The sequence below is a fragment of the Emydura macquarii genome, unplaced genomic scaffold (genome assembly GCF_026122565.2).
Source record: "Emydura macquarii macquarii isolate MOO-44397 ecotype Brisbane River unplaced genomic scaffold, CSIRO-AGI_Emac_v2 contig_320, whole genome shotgun sequence".
Lineage (NCBI taxonomy): Eukaryota > Metazoa > Chordata > Testudines > Chelidae > Emydura > Emydura macquarii.
Window position 1 is genome coordinate 12,723,106 of NW_027130457.1, and position 16,126 is coordinate 12,739,231.

Sequence of the window (16,126 nt, forward strand, 5' to 3'; positions counted from 1 at the left end):
AGCTGAGGTTAGTCCTGCTTTGAGCAGAGGGTTGGACTAGACGACCTCCTGTGATCCCTTCCAACTCTAATATTCTATGATTCTATAAACAACCCAAGGGGAATTAACACAAACAAACTGAGTTCATATATGAGAAAAAAGGAAACGCCTCTCTCTCAAGGTGCATCTGAAGCAAGTTTTCCTTTCCCTCAAAGAAGGACCTTCACGCAGTTGTTGCTGGGAGAAATCCTGCCTTCCCTTAGATCTTTCCTCAGGAGCTGTGAGTTGCAGGTTCTGCTCTCTTCCCTGGTCTGCCCATAAGCGAGCTGTTCTGCTCCCTTTTAAGGCCTTCTCCAGTCTGTGCAGGTGTGGTGGGGCCCAGAGCAGCTCCTTAACCCTTTGTGGCCCAGGGTGGGGTTTGTATCCCCCTCACATGTACCTAAAAATCATCACAAAGCCACTACATTATCCTTCTTCAAATCACACCTTAAACTCTATCTAGCCATGATGCTCACAAAGCACATGACAATGGGTAGGCAACTTTTGAGGTGCAATCGCTGTTTGTTATACTGTAAAAAATCATCTCACTACTATGATGTGCTCCCCCCATCCTCTTGTTTCATCCATCTGTTGTCGCCTGTCTTATACTTCAGACTGTGAACTCTTCTGGGCAGCAGCCATCTTTTTGGTGTGCATTTATGATGCCTATCACAGTGCGGAACTGATCCCAAATTGGGGCCTTTAGCCGAATCACAATACATATAAATAATAATAATGGGGCCTCATCCTACTCCACTGAAGTTAATGGCAAACATCCAATTTATTTTTTTGAATTAATTCAGTGGAGCAAGAGTGGGTCTTTAATTAAGGGAGGTCCCAATTTTAATTATTTATTAAAATTTAAGGGGGGAAATGTTAGAACAAAGTTAAAGAAATTCTGTTCTACTTTGTAAAACAATTTTTTTAAAAAACCTGTGTTCATTTTTCATTGTTTAATCCTCTGCGTACAGCTCCCTTTTATCAGATCTCTAAAAATATTACAGCACTATGTTTCTTTTTGCTATGTGACGATAAGAAATTAGTGCATTTCTTGCAGGGGAAGCTGATATTTGTACTTATATAACTATAGTACATTCCACCGTGTTTGAGCTAGTTACTTACTTTTCCCATTATGTATTCCAATACTGTGTGTGGTTTTGATTTTTTCCCCCATATTGCTTCTGTAAATGGTATATACACATCTATTTTTAAAAGTGTTTGTAATTAATCTAATATATATCAGTCTCATTCATTTTGTATTGTATTCTACATATTTTGTGATCAATGTGTATTGCTGCACATTTATCTATGTTGAATTTTAGCTTACACAGCAGATACAAACACCTTAGAATTTTGTTCATCCCACTACAGTAATTAACCTTTCATTCTTCTCCCTCCACCTACCATATGTTTAGATCCCTTTCCTACATCCCAGTAGTAACTTAAAAAGTGATCATATATTTTAAATGAAGAAGTTGCTTACCTTGTGCAGTAACAATGGTTCTTCGAGATATGTCCCCCTCTGGGTGCTCCACTGTAGGCATATCTGCACTGCCACACCTCTAACCAGAGATTTTCAGTAGCAGTGTCCATTCAGACCACACATGTGTTCTCCCTCCCCCGTGGTCTGCCCTGAGGCTATCTAGCGCTGCACAGGTGAACCTCCCTCAGTTCCTTCTCTACCACAGAGCCCCTTAGGGAAAACACTGAAACAGAAGGGAGGAAGGCGGATTGCGGAGCACCCATAGGGACACACATTTCAAAGAACCATCGTTACTGCATAAGGTGAGTAACTTTCACTTCTTCTTTGAGTAGTGTCCCTATTGGTGCTCCAGTGTAGTTGATTTCACAGCAGTATCCCCCATGGAGGGCTGGGGTTTTGGAGTGGAGTCTATTATTAAAGAGAGTACCATGGAGCTGAAGATGGGCTTGGAGGCCAAATCTCCAGTAATCATATAAATGTTCTGTGAAAGTGTGGGCAGAGGCGTAAGTCACTGCTGTGCAGATTTCTGAGATAGGGACATCTTTAAGGAATGTGACCGAGGTACAAAGTGACCTCGTGGAGTGCATATGGATTCTGGATGGAGATAACAGGTTGTGCCCTTGATAACAGTGATTAATGCAACCAGAGACCCATTTGAATAGTCTTTGAGCTGATATCGTGGAGCCTTTGAGCTTTCTGCAAGTGAAAGGAAGAGTTTAGGGGTCTTCCTGAAGTCCTTAGTTCAGTCCAAGTAGAATGCTAGTGCTCTTCTAACATATAGCATATGCAGACTTGCCTCCCTGTTGTCACTATGTGGTTTTGGGAAAAAACAAGGAAGATGGATCTGTTGATTCATATGGAAAGTGGAGGTAACTTCAGTGAGAAATTTTGGATGCAGCCTCAGAGTTACTTTGTCTTTAAAAAAGACCATGTATGGTGGGAGTGCCATCAGGGCCGGTATTTCTCCTATATGCCTAGCTGAGATGATGGCAATTAGAAATTCTGTCTTCATGGACAGGTGTAAGAGAGCAAGTTGCCATGTGCACAAAAGGAAGTCTAATCAAAGGCCTTAGAACTAGGTTCAGATCCCAGGCTGAAGTGGGTGGTCTCACATGCAGGAAGAGATTCCCAATGTCCTTAAGGAATCTCAGGATCAGTGGGAGAGCGAACATGAACTATTCATCTATCTTACTATGGAAAGTTGTTACTGCTGTGAGATGTACCTTAAGGAAGTTGAGTGAGAGTTTTGACCTCTTGAGGTTTAAAATGTAGCGTAAAGTCAGAGGGAGGGAAGACTAGGTTGAATCTATGTGCTTAGAATGATGACAAACTTGTAATCGTTTCCATTTTTAAAGGTAAGTACACTGAGTGGTCAACTTTCATCTGTGTAGCAACATGTCTTTCACGTCCTCAGAGCATTCTACTTCTAAGCCTTGGAACCAAGAAGGAGCCAAACCTGGAGATGGAGGACCCACAGGTTGGGATGAAGGATCAGCCTGTTGTTTTGAGAGAGCAGGTGAGGAATGGGTCAAATAGGAACCGGAGGATATATTGCCATCTGTGTCAGGTAAGGGAACCAGACTTCTCTTGGCCAGGAGGGGGCAAATGTGCGCATGGTCATCTGGGTGGTCCTCAAACAAGGGCGCACTGAGGAGGCAGTTGTCTAGGTAAGGATAGATAACAATGCCCAATGTTCGTAGATGCACCACTATGACAGAGAACCTTGGAGAATACCCTGGGTGTGGATGAGAGGCCAAAAGGGAGCACTCTGTACTGATAATGGTCCCGCCCAAAGGTAAACTGTTGGAATCTCCAGTGTGATGGTCACATCAATATATGGAAGTAGGTGTCTTGTAGGTTGAAGGAGGAAAACCAATCTCCTTGCTCTAGAGCTGGAATAATGGCTGTTAGTGTGACCATCTTGAACTTCTGCGCCTTCATGTTTTTGTTTAATGCCCTCGGCCAACCCATCAAAAGTGCTTAGAAGAAGCGGTCTGAGAGGTTACGGACTGGGATGCTGACTGCTTCCCCTTGTGAACCCTGGACCTCTTACACTGCAGCTTGTACCAGCACTGAAAAAGTGGATATTGAGGAGGTTGTGACCTGTGCCGTAGCTGAGACCTATATCTTCTCTTCTGTCCAGCAGTGTAGATTCCCAAATACTATAATGTGGCCTAGGAATCCTTCAAGGTGTGGAGAGAAAAAAGTCTGTCTTCTCCACAAAGAGTTTGGGTCCTTCAAACAGGAGATCTTTTGCGGCTCTTTGGGCAACCCAGAAAGGTGGAGCCAAGAAGCCAGTCTCATTACCACTGCCATGGAGACCAAGCAGGCTGCTGTAGTATCAGCTGCATCCAGTGCCATTTGTAGCGCTTTTCTGGCTATTAACTGACCCTCTCTGACTGGGTAAGGATGGCGTTGATCGGGGATTTGGTGATACATGGCCCAGTGACAAGAGTGATTCCAGATGCCAGGATGTGCTCAGTATCAGGGTGGGGATTGCAGTTCTTTCCCAACCGTCAGGTCTTTACGGTGCTGAAACCCATGTGATACTATGGGCTCACTTGGTACCACAAAGAAGTGTCCATGGTATACCATTGGTACTGATGGTTGAGAAGATGCAGAACACTCCCTAGACTGGAGTTTTGTTGCACCCAGTACTGATGGTTTTCTCAGTGCCACTCTTTTAGAGACGGCACAGTAATTGTCTTTCTGCTTAGGGGGCAGTTCCGCTGCCTCCGTTTCTTGCTTCTCTGCTCTGCGGCAGATCTCATAGCGGAGGCCCCGTTCTGGGTACCACATTTCGGAGCCGTCGGTACTGAGATGGCTACTCTGGATAACCCCACTGGCTAACCAACGACATGGTTGGGTGGTTGGAGCCCTTCTTCCTCCCCTTCCCCCCCCCCAAGCTTTTATAGGGGGAGTCTGCTGGATTTTTCCTACAACTCTACCCTCTTTGAAGTTAAAGGCTCCAGGGATGATCCAGGGTTGGCACCAGAGTCCCCTAGAGGCTGAAGTGCCTTCTCCATAAGGAGGAGTTTTAACTTCAGCTCCCAGTTCCCTCAAGATCACAGCTTTTGCTGCTGGGAGAAGGAGCACTTCTGAGGGATATGGGACTCTCTCAGGCACTGCACAAAGCAGGAGTGTCTGTCCCTCATAGGATCTTGCAGGAGAGGCACCTCTTGAAGCAAGGGGAGCCAGACTTGCCCCAGGGGGCGTCGCGGTGGCGGTGGCGGTGGCGTGTGTGTGTGTGCATATCACCCTGTTGCAGTGAGGGATGCAGAAGAAAGTTCTTTCCTCTTCTTTCTTCTTCTAACTGGAAAGAACTTAGAGAGTGTTCTAAATGCGCCTGGAAGGGAATCCCCTCAGACAGGGCAGGAAACGTAAGTTGAAGTTCTTTTTCCTCTTTTTCTTTCTCTTTATTTTTATCCCAACTGGGTAAAAAGGAAACATTAACTATTAAGGAGAACAAAAGAAACAAAAACTACTACTACTTATACTAATGACACAGATAAGGAAGGGACAACTGCTCGCTCCATTCAAGGCCAAAGGCGGTCCAGAAGGAACTGAGGAGGGTTTGCTCTCACAGCGCTAGATAGCCTCTAGACAGACTATGAGGGAGGGAGAGTTCATGTGTAGTTTGCATGGACACTGCTACCAAAAATCTCTGACTGGAGACACAGGAGCACAGATAAAGTGGAGCACCCATAGGGACACTGCTCGAAGAAGAACAAAGATGTTTCTGTAAGCCTGGATAAACTGCATCATATGCACACAGTCTATTTCCCTTGAAAATCATTTTTAAAAATTTATGATAATTTGTAAGACAGGTCTTGCTCTAGTAAATTTGATAAATTACCTCTGACTATGGATATAGATATCTTGCAATTAGATTCTAGTGTGAATTCCCTGTTTTAATCAAATTGATGGTGACCTAAATTTTTTGGTGTCTGTGGTTCTTTTTTGGAATGCTGATTACACAGTATCCTGCCAGATTACTGGTATTTCACTTATTTCTAAGGAGCCTGAGAGTATGATGAATATACATGATGGAAAGCAATTCTCTGACAAAAATACACTATAAATCCCTTCCCATGAGGCAATAAATAATATATAAATAAGGCGATGTAAAAAGGAATCATCTTCCAACAGTACCCTGACCTCAGATACACACCAGAAATCTCTCAATCTTCTATGCTAGGTCCACAAACCTTTCCAATAATCTGGCCTATTACAAGACCTCACAAGAGATGGGAAATTCATGAGGTTCATCATTGTAAGCCTCTTGCCCTTCCCTGAGAGAGAAAAACAGCATCCCCTTGGCAACACCTACAGACCCCAACAGCACTTTAACATAGGTTACAACATGCTACCTGACTAAATCATGATTTAATCATGTGTAAATGACTGCCAAGAAATCATGAAGTTAGTCCTCTTACCACATTTTTTTCAACGTTCTTAAACAAAATGAAAATGTGTACAAAGTATTTCATACAAAAATCACCTTAGTAAACTGTACAGTTCTGATGTTATGTCTCCAGGTGTACTATTCTCTCTCATGCACAGAATAGAGTGCTGGCCATAATCACATCATCAACGTGACTAAATACAATCTAGGTGGAAAACAGTGTACACTGCAAACAAGAAAATGGATGCCTCTTTAAAAAAAAGTTAAAAAGGTGTCTGCAGCAGATCGCATGAAGCAGAATCCTGCATTAAGCAGGAACCACCATGAGTTTTACCTAGTAATGGAGGTAAACTCTTCTGTACCTCCTGCAGTGTTACTGTAGATCACTATTGAAAAAGGTCAAAACAGTAATCTGGATTAAGGTTCTCACCAAAACAAAGGTGGAAATCCAGAGCAATATGGCAACTGCTTTAGTTGCAAAGGAAGAAAAAAACCCGGTGACTTCCTTGTTTCAAAATTCCACTGAAAACTGTGAGTGATGTAATTCCCTACATATTGACCACAGACATTTGTTTGCACAAATCTCTCTCTTGAAAAAACTGGACAACCAAGACTTTGGGATTCTTCAGAAAGAATGTAGCAAATGGTGGCGTGATTCCTTCATCAACCCAGCTGAGATAGCAATATTTACCTAAAGTTGCTAAGTGTCAGAAGCAGGAGACGATAGAATTTGTAAAGAAGTCTAGATACCTATCCCATGGTCAATGATGAATTGACTGATGAACAAGATCAGTATCTGTTACATATTTTGTTTTGCAAGGCCTAAATGGTGAAGATGATCTGACCTGGAACTGAAAGTTGTCCTTGCTGATATCATTTACCTATAGGCTGTTATTTACAACACCACTGCACATGCTACTGTAAAGTGCTTGAATACCTTTGGGGTGGATTTTGATTATATTAGTGCATCTATCTCTGACAACGCATCCTACATGTCCAAGGTTTACAATCAAATGCTTTGGAATGACTGCCTAACTCAGTTCATCCTACCTGCAATGCTCACATAGTAACCCTTGCTAATAACATCTGAAGGACCAATTTCCCAAAGGTTGACAAGCTAACGAAAAGACTCAAACAAGTTTGTAAACATTTTCCAAAAATTGCGGTCTAAAGAGCATCTGCTACTCCTGGTGGAATTCTGTGACACTGAGCATGTGCAAAGAATTCATGGCCCCCGCAGATTTCTTTGCTTCCCCAGAGAAAAATTATTTCTGATGGGGAAGCAAGGGGAAGCTGCAAGAGCAGTCATGCACCCTACCCCGGCAACATGGGTGCATCAATTTGGGTGCCCAGGAAAAGCTGGGCGTGCTTGCGAGAGAGACTCTGTCCCTTTTGCTCACTACTGTGGCATGCCTGGCGTGGAGGGGCTAGGCTATTGGGTATTTCTGAGGAGGTAGGCATGGGGCAGGCTCTATCACCTCAGGCAGAGCAGAATGAAGCAGACTGCCTGCTTCGTGAATTTTCCCCATTGTTCTTAGTGAATTCCCCCAAGAGTATAAAACAGTGTCAAAGTTCTAAGGCTCCTTTACATTGGCAGAGTAGTGTTAAGGAGCCTCATTATAAATGATAGTATGGCCTTATAAATGCTTATGATGCTTTAGTGATTAGAACTGGTCTAAATTTTTGGACTGAAAAATTTTCCTATCAAAATGTGCTCTTCGAACTATTTACTACTGACCTTTCTGGAGATGGTCAGTAGCCAAGAAAAATGGTGAGTTTGATTCCCCAGCTCTCACTTGCTCTTCAGTTGCCTTTGATGTAATACTGAGCATATGGCTGCATATTTGTTGACTAATAACTAGGAAAAAAGGGTCAAACATACCTACATTACTATTAGACAAAGGGAGGTCTGGGGATTTCCTTCAGTGCTCCTCACTCCCATTCTCCATGTATTGTAGTTTAAATAAATTACCAAAATAATTAAAACTAGCATGATTATATTGAGTTATTTTGACAAATAAAATATGCAGAATTTTAAAATATTGTGCACAGAATTTTTAATTTTTTGGCTCAGAATTCCCCCAAGAGTAATCTGCAAAGGGCAGTCTAAGTTGTGGGTTCAAATCTTCCTGCCCCCAAACCAGTTAAGACAAAGTGGGGAAGCTGGTATGTTGCTGCTGAATACCATGTACAGCAGAAGGGGAGATGAAAGTTACAAACACAAAGTGTTAAAGGAGCTGAAACATCTGCTGCACAATTCAGAAATGTTACAGATACAACTCAATTTAATCGCAAGATATGGCAAATAGCTTGCTGATTTAATCAAATGGCTTGAAAGCTGTGAGATTTTTATTAATCAAGTATACAATACAGTTGTTGACTTAATTAACAACTTACCTAGCATTTAAAAGTGAACAAAACCATGGTGATAGAGGGATTCAAAACGAATATATCAAAACTTTGACTGATGATGCAGGTGTGATTACAAACTACAATCTCTCCATGGACATGGAAACAAAACCCTGTTTCACCCAACCACTATGTCAGTTCTTTAAAGCAGTAAAGGTCTTTGATCCCTGCAAGTACATAATATGGATGCCATCCTGCTGGATTCCATAACTGGTTTCAACAGGAACTGTAAAACTGAATTAGAAGGTGACCAGTTTTTATGCGAAGGAATACAGCAATGATTGCTTTTTGGAGGTCTGCAGAACCATATCTTCCCAACATTGCAAAATTTGCCGAGCAATATTTACTGGGATCCCTAGCTCTGCAGATGCCAAGCAAAAGGTTTCAGCATGTGAGTGATTCCTACTGCACAGAAGCAATCCATCGAAGAGAAATAACTCAATCAACTAATGATACTTAACCTTAATTAAAAAATAAAAACAGAAATAACTGAACATTTAGTGGATTTTATAGATGTTTGTGTTTTCTGCCAATTTAAGTTGTAAAATTAATTCCATGCATACGCTATGAAATCCCATATTTTGCCCTTTAAAAAACCAAATCAAACCACACTAAACCAAAAAAAACCCCAAAAAGCAATTTTCACAGGGCACTATATATGACCTTCTCAGAAGCGAAGTGTGGCCAGACTGGGACTCTGCTCTTTTAAAGAGATGGAATCTCACCACAGAAGCCATTCCACTGGCTGACACACAAACCAAGTAGACAAACATCCTTTCTACAGCTTTTCAATAGTCTGGGAGCACTGCTCACACTTCCCCCTCCCAACATACACAATGAAGCTCTGCTTCTGATCAGAAATCTTGGCTCTGACTGAAGCATAGGGCCAAAGCAGGGAGCTGAGCATTCTCTGCCTAATCCACAAGGCCAGAACAAAGTGACAGACCGAGAGAGAGAGCTGGAGAGAAAACCAGGCAAAAGAAAAAGACTTTCCCTTCTGTGAAGTAGTGTCATAAATGTACCTTTTCAATGGGCTGTTCAAGGATATGAATCTTTCTTGAAAGGAAGTCATTTCAAGGAGAAAATGGCAAGAGTGAAATACTATTTGAAAAGCAAAATAGAGTTACCTGATCTATAAAATTAGTTTTGCACTATGTTATGAGACTGCTATATATAAATACACACACACACACACACACACACACACACACACACACACACACACACAATCATATTTCGGTCAGATCTACACTACCACATAAGTCAATCTAACTTGAGCTGCTCAGGGGTGTGAAAAAGAAAGAGACACCCTCCCCCCCGAGTGATGCAAATTACTGCGACAACGGTACCCACAACAGTACTATGTCGGTGGGAGACACTCTCCCGTTGACATAAAGCATCTTCACCAGTGTGCTACAGTGGCACAGCTGTATCAGTGCAGCTGCACAGATGCAGCGCCTCTAATGTAGACCCGCCTTTTCTGTGGTGGGATCACAGCATCATAGAATATTAGAGTTGGAAGGGACCTCCGGAGGTCATCTAGTCCAACCCCCTGCTCAAATCAGGATCTGATCATGTGCAATCATAGAATGGGGTAGCAAATAGCAAGGATACTGTCAATATTGCAATGTTATAAACTTTACCCATTAGCTGATCAAATATATATCTACCTGTGCAGGAAGGCTCAGAAAGGGAGATAAATAGTTTCAGGGGAAATTCTGGAGCTGACCTCTTATTGGCTGACTGCAAGCCAGCTGACCCTTTCACAGGGTTATGAAAGCTCATTTGGAAAAGACTGAGACAGTTGCAGAGCAGGCCATCAGGTAGAAAGTTGCTCATGGACCAACGTCCTGATCCTGATGCCAGACTCCACTTTTCAGTGTCAAAAGTAAACTAGGAAGCTAGCCAAAAGAAGCCTGGGCTAACTACACTCATGCACCAAATTCTTTGCTGACAAAAATCAATAGAGCTGAATCAATTTAAACCACTAGAGAATTTCAGTAAATGAGTCCTCATAGTGGTTTAATTTCCTTTTTAATATGCACCTGTAACTCCTGCTAAGGTTACTGCAAATTACATGTGCATTTCAAGGTGAGGATTAGAGATGAGGTACAAGTTGCAAATTAAGATCTGGTTCCAAACTTCTCTAGAGTTTGAACGGGCATTTAAATATGGGGTTTGGGTTCTGGCCCATCATTAGTAAAGGATGGTTACCTACCTTTCATAACTGTTGTTCTTCGAGATGTGTTGCTCATGTCCATTCCATTTTAGGTGTGTGCGCGCCCACATGCATGGCTACTGGAATTTTCCCTTTAGCAATATCTGTAGGGCTGGCTCTGGCACCACCGCGGAGGTGTTGTCTGTTAGGATCTGCCAAATAAGGGAGAAACACCTGCCAAGCCAGACATATTGCCTTGAGCTCCCTGACTTCTATGTGGAGGTTGCGGACCTTCTGTGATCCCTCGGGTTCTGAGATTGTTGTTGTTGCTATGGGAACCCCATCCCAAGTCCGAGGCATCGGACACCAGGGTCACCAATGGGACTAACTCTTTGAAAGGCATGCCCTGCATCACTGATTGTGAGTTTGACCACCAGCTCAGAGATGAGACAACATGCGGAGGCACTGTGACCACACCGTCCAAGCTGTGTCTGCCCGGGGTATACACTGAGGCCAGCCACTACTGCAGATGCCTAAGCCTTAGGCGCACATGGTGAACCAATGCATGCGGGCTGCCATATGCCACAGCAGCTTGAGGGCATTGTGAGGGGATTGGCTTGGACGCATCTGATGAGGTCAGACATGGCTTGGAACCAGGGTTCTGGGAGGAAGGCTCTGGCTTGGGTGGAGTTGAGGACCACACCAATGAACTCTATCCATTGAACTGGTAATAGCACTGATTTCTGTGCATTTACCATTATGCCCAGGGGTTGACAGGTGGCCCGTATTAGATTGAGGCTATGCCGGACCTGAGGCTGTGACTTGCCTTTGATTAGCCAGTCATCCAGGTAAGGGTAGATCTGCACTCCCTGGAATCTCAGGTAAGCAGCCATCACTGCCATACACTTTGTGAAGACCCTTGGGGCAAAAGAAAGGCAGAGCCATAAACTGATGGTGGGAGTGACCCACCATGACCTAGAGAAATCTCCTGTGGCTGGGGAAAATTGAGATGTGGAAATACACATCTTTTAGGTCGAGGGCAGCACACCAGTCTCCTAGATCAAAGGACAGGATAATGGAAGCTAGGGAGACCATGTAGAACTTCCACCTCTTGAGATATTTGTTGAGGCAGCACAGGTCTAAGATGGGCCTGAGGCCCCCCTCTGCCTTGGGAAAGAGGAAGTATCGAGAGTAAAAACCTTTCCCTTTCATGTCCGGAGGAACCTCCTCTAAGGCTCCTACCTGCCAAAGGTTTTACACCTCCTGAATGAGGAGTTGCCCATGAGAGGTGTCCTGAAGAGGGACAGGGAAGGAGGATGGTGTGTGTGTGTGGCGGGGGGCAAAGACAGAAAACTGCAGGATGTAGCCCACCGAAACTATGTTAAGGACCCAACGATCCAACATAATCCAGGCCCATGCAGGGAGGAAAGGTGAGAGGTGGTTCAGGAATAAAGGGGATGGATGCTGGAGAAAGACTGGATAGCCATCCTCCGGCGCACCCTCAAAATGGCTGAAATTGCCGACTTGGGTGTCACGAGGGGCCTTGAGAAGTGGAGAGTGACAACATTTAAAGCCTCTGTCCTTGTATTTCCTCTTGTAGGGACCAACGCGTGGAGAGCCCTGGAATCTAGGCTGCTGCAGGGGACGACGAAATTGCCTCGAGGCCTGTGGTGTGTAAAGGCCTAGTGAATACATGATGGATCTAGAGTCTTTCAGGCCATGGAGCCTGGCATTAGTCTGGTGTGAGCCTGGACATTGACTCTGGGGCCAACCCGATGTTGAAGGCACTGCACCAAACTCCTGCAGGCAGAACAGGGTTTGAAGCCCAAGGAACAGGACATGCCCCACTCCCAGACAAATGTCCTTAATGGGACTATCAGAAATCAACCAGTAACTATATACAGAAAAAAAAAGGAAGAAAATTATACTATAGTAACTGAGCCCTGGTCTACATTTACCTGGAGATTCAGTGGCAGTCGACGGAAGTTACGCAAACTACACAGAGTAGCTTGCGTAACTCACGTTGACTGCTCTGCTTCCCTTCTGCGCGCTGTCTACACTGCGCTGTGCCGACAGGTACAGCGTTCCAGTCGACGCAGCGCTGCGCTACACTACTTGAGGGGGTGGTTTACCAGCATCGACTTCCTGATTGATTGAGCGGGTCTACACTGACCACTCAATCGATCCAGAAAGATCAATCTGGCGGCGGCGAATTTGCCACCGTCAGTATAGACATGGCCTACGAGAACTCTAAGCACTTGTGATAGCAAGAGAAAAGGGATTCCAGTAAGCATCACGGGTGGAAAGAAGAAACTGAAGGATCACAAGGCCGGTGGCATCTCCTACATAGGAGTATGAGCGCAGGGCTCCAGAGGGCGCCAAAGCCAGTCCTATTGATACTGCTAACGGGAATGAAAAATTCTGATAGCTGTGCACATGGATGTGCACACACCTAGAATGGAATCAACATGAGCAAGCACTTGAAGAAGTTTAAATCCCTCCATGAATTCACTCCAACACAATAACACAAAGTTTACATACTTTGCCAGGATATCCTATTCATGGATAAAATTAACAAAGATTTAAATCAGAAAAAAATTTCATTGGAGATATACCAGAGATATAAAGATATATGCAGATGTAAAGGGATCACAAAGGAGAAACTTGTAACTAGGGGTGGAACTGCACAAATGGAGAAACACATTGCCACTATCAGAACACCCTGAGCATCAGACCACTGAAACAAGGAAAATTGTATTACTTTAAAAACACAAGAATTTAGACCTTGTTTTGGTACCTTTACAGCCAACGATTTTCCTTCCTTTGTATGTAGAGAGTTTTTATGTGGCTGAAGCATTGGCACAACTAACTCAGCGAGCCAACCTGTACACACTCCTTTTCGTGAAACCAGTCGAGATGGGGAAGATGGAAACTCCACAACATTAAAAACAAACTGCAGTTTTCCTGGTTGAAATAAACTGGAGCTGCAATGATACAAATGATTAAACAATCAAAATACTATCTGAAAAGGAATAATGCCTCCTTACAGTTGTTTTATTTTGGGCCGAATCCAAAACTCATTGAAGTCAAAGTCTGTCCCTTGACTTCATGGGACAGGCTGTACAAGGCTGGATTGGCAGGTGCCTTGACAATACTATTTGAATGACTAACAGAAGTCCAACTGAATTCTCCTGAATTTATCAGTTTCATGTGCATGAGAGTTCTATCTTGTGAGAGCGCTGATAAAATTTTACCACCTATGCAAAGAATATTGCTTTATTTATACGCTACACAACATACGTGTGTCTAATTAAAACATTTTTATTAAATTTTCTTTTAAATTAAAAAATAAACTTAGATTCTTTTCTCCCCAGATTGTACCTTTACTTTCTTCCACTCTATTTCTTCTTTCCATCTACTGCCTCCATCTTTTTCGGTTTCCTTTCATTCTAGATTTTATTTAATGTTTAATATTGTTCCCTATCTTTTTCTTTCTCCTTTCATTTCTTTCCTATCTTCCCACTCATTTCTATTGAATCCCCCATCGTTCCCTAATCTATTTCCAGCTCTCCATTAAGAAAAGAATTTCATAACAAATTCCACCACTTTCCTTCAATTCCTTCCTCCTTCTCATCCTAAGAACTTGCCTACACTACAACGTTTTGTCTACACAAATTATACCGGCATACAGCCACCATTGTAATTAAACTGCTGTTGCATGTCTTCACTATGCTCCTTGTGTCAGTGGAATACAGTTACACTACTAGCCCTTGCATTGACATAGGGAGAAGATCACTGTCGGTAGCTATCCCATTGTGCAACTGCACACAGGGTGCTTTGGGAAGGGTTTGCAATACTTCATGGGGCAGGCACAGCATCACATGATGAAGGCTTCTGAATCCCATCGTACCATGGGCATCATACCAGATTGACAGCCACTTTTCAACTGCCCTATCAGCCACACTGACATTGCTGAACACAAACACAAGATGCTCACAGAAGTGTGGGGAGAGGGGTGAAGTATGTGACAGAGAGAGAGAGAGAGAGAGAGAGAGAGAGAATGTGTGTGTACTGGGAAATAGGGAATGTGTCCGCATTTGGCATTCACATTGGTGAGGCCGCATTTGGAGTATTGTGTCCAGTTTCGGGCCCCCCACTACAAAAAGGATGTGGACAAGTTGGAGAGAGTCCAGTGGAGGGCAACACAAATGATTAGGGGGCTGGAGCACAAGAAATATGAGGAGATACTGAGGGAACTAGGCTTGTTTAGTCTGCAGAAGAGAAGAATGAGGGGAGACTTGATAGCAGCCTTTAACTACCTGAAAGGGGGTTCCAGGGAGGATGGAGCTAGGCTGTTCTCAGTGGTGGCAGACGACAGAACAAGGAGCAACGGTCTCAAATTGCAGTGGGGGAGATCTAGGTTGGACATTAGGAAAAAGTTTTTCACTAGGAAGGTGGTGAAGCACTGGAGTGGGTTACCTAGAGAGGTGGTGGAATCTCCATCTTTAGGGGTTTTTAAGCTGTGGCTTGACAAAACCCTCGCTGGGATTATTTAGCTGAGGTTAGTCCTGCTTTGAGCAGGGGGTTGGACTAGATGACCTCCTGAGGTCCCTTCCAACTCTATGATTCTATGATTCTATGCTGTCTCTTTAAATTCAGACAGCAGCTGGAAGTAACCAGTCCCAAGGCAGAAGCTGGTACACAGACAGCTGGTGTCCCTCTGTCCCCGCAGTCCAGCTCAGCAAAGACCTGTACACTGATGGGGACAGGACACCCCAACATCAGCCCCTGCCTTCCTCCCTAGCTCTGCACAGCAGATCAGGAGTCTCTCCGCCCTCCTCCCCCAACAGCAGCCCGTGCTGCCTGCATGCCTGCCATAGGAGAGCAGGATTTACTGCCTTAGAGTTCTCCCACAGCCCCAAGAGAATGATCCACTCCATCCCTTGTAGTCCAGGCAAGACTGCGTTTGCTGCTGGGAGTAGGCATGCTCAGCTGGGCAGTAGCTGTGTGAGCTCTTCACGCTGAGCAATTTCAAAACTTCCTGAGGCTTTGAAAGGGGAGGGGCATATGTCTGTGTAGCCAGAATGCAGGGCAATGCAGCAGAGTTCAAAATAGTGAGCAAAGTGGTCCAGGTGGGCATTGTGGGATAGCTCCTGGAGCCCAGTTACAGAACACAGCATCTACACTGATTCTTTGTCGCTCTAACTTTGCCATAAAAAGCTCTGCGCCTCTCATAGTGTGTACATCACCACTAGTTTGTCACCAAAAGCTGGCTTCTCGACACAACTCTGTAGTGTAGACCAGCCCTGAGTCTTCCCTCCTCCATTCCTACTCCCACTCTCTAACTCTGTCCCTTGCAATCTCCTCACCCATAATTTTGCTTCATGCGGTCTCTCCCTGACAACTCAACCCGGCATAGGGAAAGCAGGTCCTTTCCAGAGACTGCCATGCCTTCAATACCAGTCCCTGGTAAAGGGCTGTTGGGGGTCTCTTCCTTCTCCTCTTTCTGCCTCTCAAGATTCGGGGGTGGAGGACCAGGCTGCAGTGATTTTCTGTGTCTTTTCCCAAAGACAAAAGCTGGGCGTTGAGTGCCTGGGTTGGTTCAGCAGCGCTAGTAAATGGGAGAAGTCAGACACTCCACTCAGTTTGCCTG

General features: G+C 44.2%; 1 protein-coding gene across 4 annotated transcripts in view; it reads right to left on the minus strand.

Moving 5' to 3' along the window:
• The window catches only part of MTRR (5-methyltetrahydrofolate-homocysteine methyltransferase reductase), a 76,867-nt gene that overhangs the window by 12,354 nt on the left and 48,387 nt on the right, over positions 1-16,126 (minus strand). For 3 of the 4 annotated variants that reach the window (XR_010916498.1, XM_067529533.1, XM_067529543.1), the window contains one exon: positions 13,271-13,457. The exons of the other annotated variant lie outside the window; for it this stretch is intronic. Coding sequence is in view for 2 of the 3 variants with exons in the window: in XM_067529533.1 (XP_067385634.1) it covers positions 13,271-13,457 (187 nt within the window). In the remaining variant the exon portion in view is untranslated. The remainder of the gene's footprint in view (positions 1-13,270; positions 13,458-16,126) is intronic. 4 annotated transcript variants of the gene reach the window in all.